This window comes from Mustela nivalis, assembly GCF_964662115.1.
Source record: "Mustela nivalis genome assembly, chromosome: 6".
NCBI classification, from domain to species: domain Eukaryota; kingdom Metazoa; phylum Chordata; class Mammalia; order Carnivora; family Mustelidae; genus Mustela; species Mustela nivalis.
In genome coordinates this window covers 155373512-155387523 of record NC_139025.1, presented here as the reverse complement: position 1 = coordinate 155387523, position 14012 = coordinate 155373512, and the positions used below count along the sequence as shown (strand labels likewise).

The 14012-nt window shown below is 64.7% G+C and overlaps 1 protein-coding gene across 1 annotated transcript; it reads right to left on the bottom strand.

Moving 5' to 3' along the window:
• Positions 1-620: 620 nt before the first annotated feature.
• CTSH (cathepsin H) lies at positions 621-13671 on the bottom strand. The gene is made up of 12 exons (XM_082734393.1): positions 13479-13671; positions 9841-9872; positions 9084-9189; positions 8571-8641; positions 7922-8026; positions 5798-5884; positions 5068-5123; positions 4574-4655; positions 3478-3546; positions 2532-2638; positions 1621-1746; positions 621-1000 (listed from the first exon to the last, which is right to left on the bottom strand). Exons 1-12 carry the CDS (start codon positions 13567-13569, stop codon positions 925-927), a joined length of 1008 nt encoding a protein of 335 aa, XP_082590519.1. The 5' UTR covers positions 13570-13671; the 3' UTR covers positions 621-924.
• Positions 13672-14012: the final 341 nt, after the last annotated feature.

Sequence of the window (14012 nt, the reverse complement as noted above, 5' to 3'; positions counted from 1 at the left end):
TTAACCAACTGAGCCACCCAGGCGTCCCCCAAAAAACTTTTTTTTTTTCTTTTCCAAATGTTGCTAAGCCTTTAGTTGTCCAGGAGGCCGGAGTGACACGAGAGCCTTCCCCTGAAGGGAACTGTGAAGTTTAGGACAAAGCAGAGCCCCAGTTTGGCCCGTGGACCCGGCTCCCGGAGCCCAGATGCCGTGGGGCTGCCTTCAGCATGGACGCCCAGAGCTCCCAGGAGGGAAGGGGTGGCGGGAGCGGGGGGGGGGGGCATCGGGCACGTTCAGGGGCGGGTTGGTGAGGACGGGGCGGGCAGTCCTGGGCGGAGGGCCCGTGTGTGGGGATGGAGGCCACACGGGCACGTCCAAGCTTCCAGGCTGACGTCTGGGTCTGGATCCTGAGTGTCGAGCCTGGCACGTCTCCCCCCCAGCCCCCGGGGCGCAACCCGCCAAGCTGTCGGCGCCCGCCGGCTCCTCCTCCCGGGCGTCTCTGGCCGACAGTGACCCCTGCCCCCACACCCTCCTTCCCGCCAGGCAGCCCCTGGACGCCGCCCTCCCAGGGGACGGGGGCCTGCAGGCCGGCCGGCCCGAGTCCTGAGGGGCCCAGCACGCACACAGGCCTGGCCCGGGGAGGAGTTTACCACGGGTTTATTGGATAAAGATCACAGAAACGATGGCCGTGGGCGCTCTCCGCTCAGGAGAAGCGGCCCCGGCGGGAAATCAGGAATATTCTCGGCCATGTGGGTTCGATGAGTTAAAGGCACGTTTAAGGCACAGCTGGCGGCCGCCACGGGGAGGCTTGTTGCTGGGGGGAGGGGGCGACTCCTCTTCCTCATTTCCTCACGGCCCCCGGCCCGAGGGGGGCGAGGGCCCCCCTTCCTTCAGGGCAGGACTTCCACCGCGGGCCCCGCTCCGCCCGCGCCAGCCGGCGGCCGCTCACACCAGGGGGACGGGGTAGGAGGCGCAGGCCGCCAGGCCGCACATGTTCCTTCCGCGCTCGATGAGGAAGTACCTGGGCGGGCAGAGCGAGCTGGGGCCTGGCCGGGCTCCATCCCCACTGTCCTCCCTGCGGGGCTCTGCTGCCCCCCGACCTGACTCCAGGGCTGAGGGCCAGGAAACCGATGGCCTGACTCGGAACAGCTTTCCCTCCCCCGCTCTGGCTGCCACACTGTGTGCACTCCCACGGTCCCCACAATTTACCGGGGCTCCCTCTCAGCCCCATGCGGTGGAGCCCCTCGAGGGTGTGCACCAGGGTTCCCCGTTCCAGCCCCTGGCCCCGGGGTCCACGGGAAGCACGTGGCTTGATCTCGGCTGCCCTGCCCTCCCAGCTGCCCGTCCCGTCCCGCAGGGCTGGCTTCGGGCTGAGCCGCCCACTGACCCTTCTGGGACAACAGACCCCGTTCCCGACACAGTATTGTTGGGATGTGGGGCCCAGGACAGGAGAGAGGCTGGCACGGGGGTGTCTCAGGGGTGTGGGGGTTCAGCCTCGGGCTCCTCCCCCAGGGCTCCATGGGGGGCCCGGCTGAACCCCGGCTCAGACGCCATGTGTGTGAGCGGGAGAGGACCCCCAGGCCCCCAGACCTGAGCGATGATAACCCCCCCCACCGAGCGCGGGGCCCAGAAGCTGCTTACCCGTTCATCCCCCACTGGGGACCCCAAGAGTTCTTCACGATCCAGTAGGGTATCCCATTTTGCTCTCCGTACCCGACAGCCAGGACCGCGTGGTTTACTTTATCCGGAGTTTTATGACAGGAAGTGCTGGGAACGGGGAGTAGAGGGGGTGGGAGACACGGGACGGAGGCTGCACCCGGAGGGCTCGGCCCCTCCCCCAGAGGTGCTCCCCGGTCACCCCCCCCCAGGCTCTGAGGACGGGAAGCTGCGTCTGGTGGGGAGTGGCCTGCGGAGGTCACCCATGTGGGGCCACGACCGAGGGCTGAGGTGCCCCCAGGAGGGGGTCTGCCCAGCAGGAATGGGGGTCTCTGGGAGGGCTCCTCAGTGTGGCGGTGGTGACCCATTGGGGGTGGGGGCTGTTTCCCTGGGAAATGGGCTCAGAGAAAGAAGGCCCCGATTGCCAGGGCCCCCCACCCAGCTGACCCTGGCCCCGGGGGCGCGGGGGACGCAGGGGCGGCAGAGGCCGGCACAGCCGGAGAGCTTGGCACGGAGCACGCACTGGCGGGGGCGGCACAAGTACATGCGGGTGAGCGCACACCTCCGGGTGGCGGGTCTCGGGCAGCACGGGACGGGGAGGACAGGCCTGGGACTTGGGGGCCGCACTCATGATGCGGGACAGGCGAGTGCCCAGGGGGCGAGGGGGAGGCATGCCCGTTCCAGAGCCGCGGTGGGGAAGCCCCCAGCCCGGACCGCGGGAGCGGCTCCTCCGTCCTCCTGCCCACCCACCTGCTACTCACAACCGAGGTGGCCGCGGCCCTGCAGGCCGGGTCCTCCCGCCCTCCTCGCCTGGCCAGGCGGCCGTGGGGTCAACACGAGGGGCGTGGGGGGCCAGCCCTGCCCAGCCCAAGGTCGCTATAGGGACCCCAGCTCACCTGGAGTAGACGCCTTTCTTGTACATCATGAAGTCGCTGGTGACCTCGAAGGCGAAGCTCACGGGGTTGTACAGGGCCACGGCTTCCACCATGGCCTCCTCGTCATTCTGCGACACACAGCCCCGTCACCGCTGCCCCTGCTGCCCCCGTCCCCAAGGACGGCCCTTTGCCCTGAGGCAGGGATGGGCGCCCAGAAGGAAGGGAGAGAGGGCTGTGTCCACCGGGCAGCCGCCCCCTCCTCAGAGCGGGTGCGGGGCAGTGTGGAGTGGACAGGCTCCTCCGGGTTCCTTATGTGGCTACGGGTCCCTCCTCCGAAACCTGGCCCCCCTGTGACCTCCCCTGCCGTGTGGGTCTGCAGACCCTCTCTTCCCAGGGACACCCCTGCCCCCACAGAGCCCCCTGTGGTCCCCCCTGCCCTGCCCTGCCCCCAACACCCCTGCCCCCACAGAGCCAGCAAAGTCAACCAATCTGTCCCCCTGGTGGCATCCTAGACGGAAGCCAGTCTCGTGGAGCGCAGCCACACTTGCTGATGGCCCCGGCACACGGGAGCCTGAACGCCACACTCGGGGCTGTTTGTTACTGCAGCGTAACCCCGCATTCACACGCGATGAGTTTGCATTCAGTCCCTTCCACACACGCCGACATCACACACGTGTTCACACCCTCCCCTGCGGGGCGGCTCTGCTGCTTGCGTTTCACAAGGGAGAACACGGACCCGACCGGAGCCTGCCCAGACCCAGGTCTGAGCCCGATTGCCCGGTGCTCGCCCTGCACTCTGTCCCTCCCGCCTGCTGCCTCGGGACCCCACGATCGTCCAAAACCTTCCAGTCCCGGCGAGCTGCCGCCGGGACAGGCTGCCCTGCCGCGCCCACTGGCCATCCGACAGCAGTGGACGCCGGGCTCCTCGCAGGAGCACAGGACCCGTCATGGAAGGCGCGTTACTCACGATGGTGATGTTGGCCACGTCCTTCACGAAAGCGATGGCCTTGCTGGGCTGGAACTTGCAGTTACTGTCCTGTCCAGGGGGCACAAGTCAGGGAGGCTTGGCCCCAGGCTGAGACCTCGGGCCTACCCCGTGCCTTCGGGTGATGTCGGCGGAGCCGAAGCGCTGAGTGTGGGGCCAGGTGATGGGGTCACTCAGAAGGGGGTCCGAGTCATCCTTGTTCTCAAGGCGCTCACAGGGGCGACATGGCCTGGCTCTGGCTCCCGTGGAGGGGGGCTCGCAGAGCCTGGGGGACCGGTGAGAACTGCAGGTGGGCGGGAGCCTGCCCGGTGGGCCAAGGGAGCACTAGTCTCGGGGCGCGGACGTGCGCAGACACCAGGCAGGTGCAGAGCAGGTACACGGGGGCAAGAGGATGTACCCCCGAGACAGGAGAGGCGGTGGGGATGGTGAGAGGCATGGCCTGGTGTCTGGGAGTGAGCCAGCAGCTGCGCAGGAGCCCAGGATTTATGGGGGCCGCACAAGGCAGGTGAGTGGTCAGAGCGAGGTCCGCGAGGCCAAGTGGCGGCCCCGGGAGAGCGGGATGAAGGAGGCAGGGTCACGGACGGACCGAAGGAGCAGGTGTGGGTCTCTGAGGGCTGACGGGCAGAACTCAAGGGAGGGTCTGGACCACCCCAGACTGTGGCCAGCAGGTTCTGTGGGGGCCGGTGGGGCTCATTACCAAGGGGAAATGCTGGTGGAACCGTGGATTTGCGGGGGAGAGACAGGGCCGTGGACAGGCCTGGGACAGAGAGGGTGCAGGTGCTGGAAGGCGCGGTCAGCATGAGAGTGACCGCACGGGCAGTGCTGGCGGATGGGGAGGGCGGTGGCCGCTGGCCGCTCGGTGCACCGGCAGGAGTGCACCCAGGAGAACGGGAACCACAGGGGAACGGGAGGCCGCAGGGCTGGTGTGGGGGTGGGCTCCGGCGAGCCCAGGAGACGGAGAGCGAACTGGGGGACGGTCCTGGTGGGAGGGGCCGTGCTGCCGCTCCCGGGGACGAGGAGGAAGGTGCCGGGCAGCCCCGCAAGCCGAGGCCGTGAAGCCGCAGCTGTCCAGGATTACCTGGCCCTCGTAGGGGTAGCTGTCTTCCCCCATGATGCCCTTGTTGTAGCGGATGTACTCGAAGGCCTGGCTGGGGAGGCCCCTGCAACACAGACACGCCCCCCTGTGTGGCCCGGGTCGTGGCGGCTGCAGGGGCTGGAGGTCTTGACCGGGGCCGCACCCCACAGACCCGGGAGAGACACTGGAGTTTCTGGATGGCCGCACGGACCCGCCCAGCAACGGGGATTCTCCACCACTGGGCCCCGCCCAGCAGGCCCTCGACAGACCTGCCTGCCGACCCTCACGTCCACCCTGCGGGGCCGATGCCGTCATTTCTTGGGGCTCAAAAAGGCTGAACGACTTGCCCAGGGCCACTCAGCGGACCCCAGGCATGTGAGGGGACCGCTCTAGGGCAGCAGGACGGGGCAGCGGTGGGGCAGGTCTGTGGCTAGACAGGACGGGGGCGATCTGTGGGCAGGAGAGGGGCTCCGGCCACCCCCCTCTCAGGGACGTACCCTTGGCAGCCATGATTGTTGAAGTCCTGGGCACAGTCCACCAGCTGCTGCTCCGCCTGCAGGGGCGCACGGAGGCCGTGAACGGGGGGGCTCGGGCACCGGGCGCTGAGCCGTCCCTGCCGGCACGTACCCAGCCCTGACAGCACCGTGTCAAGACGCCCAGAGGTCAGGGCCCCGAGGACACCGTCGTGGCCGTCGTGTGGCGGGAGGGGCTTGGTGGTGGGTGAGGGCGCGGCCGGCCTCCGTGTCAAGTGCTGCCAGTCACGGGGCATGGGTGGGGGCTCTCGTGCCCGGGGAGGCCGGCAGGGGCGGCAGCAGACAGGCCCAGCGGGAGACCCTGCTCCCCGCCCCAACAGCCCTCGCCCACCACCTTCCCTTGCTCTGGGGTCAGCAGCTGGACACACAGGCCCCGGCCCCTCTCTCAGGGCAGCGGGGGCAGGGCACAGCTCCTAGAGGCCTGACTGCCGGGCTCTGCTCTGTCAAGGCCCCAGGGGCCCAACGCGGACCGGCTGGACCCCCCGGGAGTGAGCCCTGGGCTGCCCCCTCCACGGCCTCATCTCTTTGCAGGAAAGCGTGCGTTCGGTTTCACAGCCACGAGGCAGGGGCGCCTGATTCTGCCGAAACGGCCTCCCTGCCCGAAGCCCTGAAGGAGCCCGAGGGCCCACCCGGCCCTGTCAGGCGGGGGCAGAGCAGCGACCGCAGCAGGTGACCCCGGTGCCAGACTGCTTACCAGAGACAGCAGCTTCCCAGTCTGGATGGCGATGGCGGACTCCAGGGCCCCTGTGGTGGAGAAGGTCCAGCAGCTGCCGCAGCCACCCTAGAGAGGCCGGGGTCAGGGTTGGGTTGGTCGCGGGGACACCTGGACGCAGGCCCGGGAGAGCCCCAGGCTCCCGTCCACACGTGGGCCTGTGCGGCCAGGGCCCTCCGTGTTGTGGCGGAGGTGACCTGCTTCACCAGCGCCCACCCCGTCCCGGCCCCTCGCGGACCAAGCCCAGCGCCCATCCTGGGGGCTGCCGGCTTTCCCTCTGTGTCTGAACGTGACGTTGGCTCCTCTGCTCCCCGAGGTTTCTCAGAAGGACTCACTCATCGAGTCCCGTTTCCAGAGCCGTCTCTGCCACCGCCCCTGCACCAACCTCACTCCACCCGCACCTCCTCGAGCCTGACACCTGCCTCGGCCGGGCCCGCCCTCCTCCCGCCGCCGTCCAGGGCCAGGCTCTGGAGCCCACCTGCCCGGTTCCGGTCACTGCTCTGCCACGTGCCAGCTGTGCAAGCCAGGGGGTCCCCTCCGGCCTCCACCCTCTGCAACAGCATCTGGAGAGCGGGGCCGCGTGCCTGCCTCCCAGGGCCATTCGAGGCCCAGATGCGGTCCCGCCCACTCACCTGTCCCTTCTCCCGCTCGTTCTGCCTCGCGAATCCCCGTCACCACCACCCTTCCCTGCCCTCAGGAGGTCCGTGTTCTCAGCCTGCTGGCCTCCTCCTGGTCTCTTCGTCAGTACGGGGACAGCCCTGTGCCACGGTCTCCGAGCGGTCAAGCCGTGGGCCTGGCCCGGCCGAAGGAGGCAGAGCAGGCCGAGTGCCTGGCACTGGACCGGGAGCAGAGCCCCCCGCTGGAGTCCCCGGTGTCCTGTCTGCTGGACGCTGGGCCACGCCTCACCCTCCTTTGCTCCCGTGACATGAGAAGTCCCCGAGGGCCCGCCAGGCTGACAGAGGGTCCTGCTGCTCTGTGTGCCCCTGACGGTGGCCACGGCGAGATGCCCCACGGGCCTCTGTCCAGCCCCTGCCCCTGGGTGGCCCCTGGGAACATTCCTGACAGACATCCCCGCCTCCCTGCCCAGCAGTGAGCAGGTTCAGGCGTCCTCACTGAAAACCCACTGCTTTAAAGTGTCGCAGGATCCCTGGGGCGCCGGGGGGCTTGGTCGGTTAAATGGCTGACTCCTGACTTCAGCTCACGTCATGATCTCAGGGTCGTGAGATCGAGCCCTGGTCAGGCTCCCCACTCAGGAGTCTGCTTGGGATTCTCCCTCTTTCCCAAATAAATAATATCTTAAACAAACCCTCCCCCCCCAAAAACTGTCCTGAGATTCTTAAATGGTCTAAAAACTATGGCTGGGGAACGGGGGAGAGGGTGGCTCTGTCCCGCCCCGACGCTGGCAGGGGACATTCACGGTGACTCCGGCGCTGGTGTAAGCGTCCAGCTCTCTCGCGGGCTCCGGGAAACCCCGAGCCTGGGAGGATAGGACACTGTGCCCCGGCTTGAAGGTCAAGGTCAAGGAGAACACGCTTCTCGGGGAGACTCTCAGTGGGAAGGAGGGTTAACCCTCACCTCGCATTTTCTGGGGGTGAGAGCATGGGGGTGTTCTGGAGAAGGCCGCTGCCCTCTGCCTTCTAGGGGAGGGACTCAGTGGGCAGGGGGCAGCTGGGGGCGCTCAGACCGAGAGCAGAGCCAGCCGCCTGGTCTGCAGTTTGTGGGTGCCGAACACGGGACACACGCTGTCCCGGCGGCCATAGCGCATCTCAACGGCGGGCGTCTCTGCTTACTGAACACCGGCCACCCTCCGGGGGGAAGCCACCGGGAGGGGCCTGGGGCCCCCCATCTCTGACGGGCACAGGGAGGAGGACGTTTCGGGTGACCCTGAGACCGGGGGCCAGTGGGAACGGCGAGCACGGGGGTGCGGGTGAGCTGTAGTCCAATATGGGGCTCTCTTCCCCCAGAGCATGGGGGGGAACCTCCCACCTTGCCGAGGCAGCGGCAGCCGGAGGGAAGGCAGTCGGGGGTCTTCTGGGCTTCGTCTCCCGCCGCGTGGTCTGCGAACGCGGCTATTTTACGGGGAAGGACTAGGGTGGCTGCCTTTACCTGGTTTTTCACTGGCGACACGAACTTTCCTTTCTTCCTCCAGTCCACGGAGGTCGGGTAGGGACCCCTCCCCCGAAGGTAGTTACCTTTGGTGGCAGAGCAGTTCTGGAAGGACCGAATACAATTTCAGGGGAACGAAAACTGTTTTGACAGAAAAGTGTGCAACTAAAACAGAGCCATCATGAGAGCTTCGGAGAGCCCGTGGCTCTAAGAACCACTGAGCCCCCACCTGCCGGGTCAGAAGCTCTGGGAGCCCCGCTCGGGGCTGAGGGCCGGGGGCCAGACTTGACAAGTCAGAACACATTCACCCGCTCGATTTTAACGTCACACAAACAGCGGGTGACTGCAGCAGGACTACTCCCCGCACGGTATTTACGGGTGGATCTACCCGAAAAGGCTACCTGTCGTTCACCTGAAATCCACTTCTGTTTCGGAAATTGTTTTAATTGTGCATCTGTATTTTCTTGGCCACCCTAAGTTCGGGGCACCCGTGGCTGAGGCCAGGGGCATGGACTGAGGACTCTGGCCCCCCAAGAACCCGGGCCCCCCTGAAGCCGGGCGGGACGCCGTCTGGCTGGAAGCCGGGCGGACTCTGCACTTGTCCCAAAGGTCCGGGTGGAAAGATTTGCTCACAGGAAATGACACCTACCTGAGGCTCCGACCAAAGGTACTTGCTTTTTATTTCCGCAAAGCTCAGGTCCGAAAACTGGTTCAACCCCACTGAAAAAGAGAAGGAAAAACAAAAAAACCAAAAGAGGAAAAGAGGCGCTCAGTGAGTCCGCCCTGAAGAAACAGGGAAAACCCAGAACCCCCAGGCCGACCTGTGTCCTGCTCCTGGCTGCGGCCCCGGCCCCCTCACAGTCTTACGCGGAATTTAACGAGTGCGCCAAGGCCAGTGCTCTCTGGGCTTCAGAAGGACACACGGCGGGGCTGGTCCGGGGTGTCCTGTGAACTCCGCCACCGCCCAGAGCCCTACCAGCTACACTGAGCCTCAGAGGAGAGCAGCGGGGCCAGAGGCGAGGTCAGCTCGGGCCGGCCTCGGGCCGGGGCTCCGACCGCCCCTCCACCCTAAGTCCCTGGCGCGCCCGCAGTCACGGCTGGTGTCCTTCCAGCTCTGAGACGCGGCCTCGAGGAGCCCGGAGGAAGGGCAAGCCCACGGTACTTTTGAACGTGTGGTTCCCAGCGTTGTGGGCCCTTATCCTCCTCCAGTTGCCGACAAAGGTCTGCAGCCTGTGCTGGTACTCCTCTGAGCTGTATTTCTTTTGGTGCTAAAACAGAACACAGCGGCGGTAAGTCGCGGAAGCAAGGTCCAGCTCACCGGGAGACAGGGCGTTCTCTAAGAGCAGGGACGGAGGCGCTCCTTCTGGGCCCGGTTCTGGAGCCCAAGCCGCGTCAGGACGTAGGACACGGTGGCGGGTCTCGGCTGCGGAAGTCAGGCGGTTACAAAGCCCACGCCCGCCTCCGGGGACCTGCGGGCAGCCGACACCACGACAGCACGACACCACGCACGCAGGTGCCCGCGGTCGCCCGGCGGTCCCACAGCCCCTGGTGGAGAGACATATGCCAAGGGCAGGCCGCGTCGGGGCGCGGCTCCCCTCTTGGGCGAAACCCCCTTTCGCGAAAGCACCCGTGTCCTCCAGCTAATTCTGCGCCAGCATGCGGTGTCCCTGAATACAAAGTATGGACGCGGATCCCAGGCCGGGAAGGCTGCCAGCTGGCTCCACCACCAGGGACAACCGTGCGGAGGGCGCCGACCCAGCCGGACCCTGCCCGCTCAGGCCAATTCCCGGTCCCCAAAGCCCCAGAGCCGTGTGGTGGGAAAAGCCTCCCCGCCCCCCACCCCATCTCCAATCCGGCCCAGTTGGGTCTGACGTGCGCAACGGGGCATGAAAAGCGTCAGGAGGAAGCGGAGCACTGACCTGCACCATCCACGACTTAAAGTGGACTTTCTCTGTGGAAAAGAAAGAGAAAAGAAGAACGAAATGAGGCCAGGGCGCCTGGCCACGAAATGGGACCTTCCGCCAAGCAGGCACCTTGGAGCCGATTTGCATCTCAGGAAACGGGGCGACGCGGAAGGCACTGAAAACGGTGTCGTCTGGTGTAGAATGCAGGGGGGCCCGGCCGTCCCGCGGGGGCGGCGGGAGCGAAGATGACTATGGACAGCAGGCCAGGGGCCCCCAGCGCCCCGCATCTTCGTCTACCGCTGCCCTGTCTACCACGACGGCGCCAGGACAGCTCAAATTCACTGGCGTGTGTATTCAACCACCGGGTAGCTTTCTGTACGATCTATTTCAGTGCAAAGGCAGTTTAAAAACCTAAACCCCGAGGGACAGATAAGAAGTTCTTAGACTTCCCCGTGTCCGGTGTCGGGGCCCTCTGTCCCGGCAGAGAGCAGCGGGCTGGCCGGCCGCTTGTGGATGGGCCCCTGGTTACCTGCCCTGTGTAGTTCTGACTTATCTAAAACTTCACGCTCAATTTCCACGGCCACAAAGAATGTACTCCAGTTTACGGGAATACTGTCATTTTAATTAAAAATTCAAAAAAAATTTTTAAAGTAGGCTCCACGCCCACTGTGGGGCTTGATCTCACGATCCTAAGATTAAGTGTCGCATGTTGACTGAGCCTGGCACATGCCCCCTAAACACTGTCACTTTAAAATAAGACGGCCACATCCTCCTCTTGAAGCCAGCCTGGGGGAGCCCGGGCCCCTGGTCCGACACCCACCATCAGGAACAGGGACGTCAGGGAGCGTGCGCTCACACCTGCCGCCCTACTGCCCTTTCACACAAACACAGAGGCAAAAAGTAGACACAGAAATTATTCTTACTTCCTGCGAGTCACGCATCTCTGAACATTGTATGAATTCGTCCTGAACTGAATACCCACCGTGAACCAACCCGGCTGATTAAAGTATTTCAATATATTCTATGTTATGAAAAGTAATGGTCTAACATAAAAAGGAAACTTGTACTGGGAACACATCCCTGGGGCCTGGGGGCTCTGTCTGCCGAGTGTCTGACACCTTTCCGGCTCAGGTCCCGATGTCAAGGTCACGGAGTTGAGGTCAGCCTCGTGCTCAGGGTGGAGTCTGCTTGGGAGTTTCTCTCTCCCTTTGCCTCTGGCTCTTCCCCATCCCCCCCATACTCTCTTTCTAAAATAAAGAAATAAATATTTAAAAGAAGAAAACAATGTATCTTTTAATAAGGTCAACATGCTTTATGACTAAACCTTCACAGACATACAGATTCATGGGTGAATATTTCCTATTTTTTTTAATGGGTCAGCATTAATTCTGGTCTTTGCTTTTTTTTTTTTTTTTCTTAAGATTTGAGAGAGAGACAGCACACACGAGCGTGCGTGCATAAGTGAGGGGGAGGGGAGGGTCAGCGGGAGAAGCAGGCTCCCCGCTGAGCAGGGAGCCCCGTCCCAGGACCCCGGCATCATGACCTGAGCCGAAGACAGATGCTTCACGGAGCCACCAGGCGCCTCAGTCTTTGTTTTTTGGCAGATCAAAGGACTCAGAAATCCTGCTAAATAAGCAGATCCCTAATTACTTATTGCTTCCGGGAACAGGAGGTGATTTTTAGAGCAAGGTTTCTCAATTCCTACGCCTCGAGCACATGACGCCCTGAAACCCCATCAGCTGATCCCTCGGGGAGGTCCTCTCCCTCATTCTCAGTTTCCTTGAAGAACTGATCACAGTTTCGAAGACTATCACCGTCTGTCTTTCTTGCCGCCTCTGATGTGCTCAGAACCACGCTCAGATTTAGGAGGAAAGAGAGGCACAGAGAGGGTTTAGCAGAGGATGCTTGTGAAGGGGCCGGACACGAATCCCCTCTCTGTGTCCACAGTCACTTGGAGTCTCTCTGTGTTTCCCCAGGGGCTTCCCCTGCTCCCCAGGCTGGAGTTCATGCACTCAGCACCCTGATTTCCCTTTGCGGGTCACACATCCATCTCGGGAACCAAGCTGCATCCGTTCACCCCGGCAAAGAAAGGCCCTACCCAGAGTACGATCCTCCGGAGATCCTCGGGTCCCCGACCCCGGTTACCGGGCCCTGCCGCGGCCGGCGGCTGCAGAGGAGGACAGACCTCAACCCAGCGGGATTTCAGGCAACCGACCAGCCTTCACCTCTGGGATATTTCAAAAGCCACAAGCAGATGACAAGCCTGGACTATTTCCCATTCCCAGGAGGTCAGTGGAAGGAAGAGCCGGAGGTGCTCCTGGGGACCAGAAGGATCTGCTGGTGGCCCAGGGCCCCGGCCTCAGACAGACCCACTAAATCCACAGGAACTTCTGGAAGGAGGATATTTGTGGATGCCTGGTCTGGGGGCTGGGTCGGCAGCGCGGAGAACGGGGTCGGCAAACGACAGGAAGCTGAAAAATGGTTTTCTTTATACTTTCCAAAGATGGAGGAAAACATGGAACAGTTGATAAAACCGGAGAACAACCTGCATTGAAATATCAGGGTCCACAAACACAGGCTTTGCGGAAACGGCCTCGCTCCCTGGTTTGCACTCTTTGTGGCTGTTCTCAGTGGTGCAGGTGGGGAGCTGCTATGTACTCCGTGGGGCCCAGAAGGTGGACAATGCTGACCATGGCCCAGCCAGAGAAGGTTCGGGAGCTCTGCTCTGGAGTCAGGATGCCTTTGGCGCCGACACACCCGGGGTGAAGCCGGGGCACTGGGCTTCCCTTAGGTTGGGGCCGGCCTGGAGCTGCCCGCCTCCTGCCCCTCAGGTCTGCAAGACTGGGCAGCTTTCTTGTACCAGTGAGTAGGGGGGAGAGGATTCTGAACCTCAGTGACCTCCGTCCTGTCCACAGGCTGTTCTCTGACAAGCCTTGTCGGTGCCCAGGGTGAGTAGGGCGGTGGTCTTGTGAGCTCAGAGCCTGCGGGTGGGGTCAAAGGTGGGTAGCAGCTGGGAAGGAGGAAGGCCCACAGGAAGAGCCTCCAGGCTGGGGGGGGGGTGCCTAAAGCCCAGCAGGGGAAGGGGTGCAGGGACAGCTGGACCAGGGCGCACGAGGCCCGAGGGGACTCCTGGTGTCTGAACTCACCCAGGGGCACTTGGGAAAACGCCCTCAGAACAGATGTGGCTCCCGCAACAGTCCAGACGACCCATTTCACAGAAAAACTCTGGCCGCGCCCATGGGGATCCCCCGGGCCCTGCCCGAAAGCCCGGAAAGCCCCTGCTCACCCTGGCAGGGGTCATCAAAGCCCTCTATGTCCCCAGGCTGCGCGAGGACGCAGCGGGGGCTGCGGGCTTCTCTGGCATTCCAGGCCCTGCAGCCGCAGGCCGGTGGGACCCCGGACCCCTTCACCTCCCCCGCTCCCAACCCCCCCTTCCTCGGGTCGTGCAAGACGCCGACGGACACCTCCCCCTCCTCCCGACCCCTCCTGTGAGGCGGCTCACCCTCCCGGGTCCCCACGCGCGGAGGCCCCTGTCGTGGGGCCGCGGAAAGGCCCTGCCCCGCTGCGCGCAGCCGGGTGACCCCCACCCCGCAGTCCTCCAAGGACCGAGCCGCCCGGCGAGGCTCTTTTCCCGCGGCGCGCCCTCCCCGTACCTAAGGAGCTCGCGTAGACGTCGGTGGCGTAGCTGACCGGGGGTCCCTGGAGCCCCTCGGCCAACCATAGCAGCAGCAACAAGAACCACATCCTGGCGGCTCGGCCCGCGGACTGGCTGCGAGCGCGGGGAGCCAGGCCAAGGCGGCGGCGGGGGCGGGCCGGGGCGCCGGGGGGCGGGGCTCCGCGGCTGCGGGGGCGGGGACGGAACTCCGGGGGCGGGGCTCCGCGGCGGGGCGGGGCTCCGGGGCGGGGCGGGGCTCCCGGACACACCTGCGCGCGGGGCCCCACCTGCGCTCCGCCGCCTGCTCCTGCTGCGGTGCCAGAAAAGCGCGCCGCGGGCGGGCCCGGGTGCTGCGGGGGCGGTCACGGCCTGACCTCGCTCTCCCTGCCCACCCTGGCCCCCGTCCCCGGTGTCGCCTTCTCCCTTCCCGCTCCAACCCCCGGAGCCCCCCTCTCCCTGCCTGCTTCCGCCCACACCCCCGAGCCCCCATCTCTGGTCCTCCTTAAGCACGTTCCTGTTGTCCCTTGTCCCT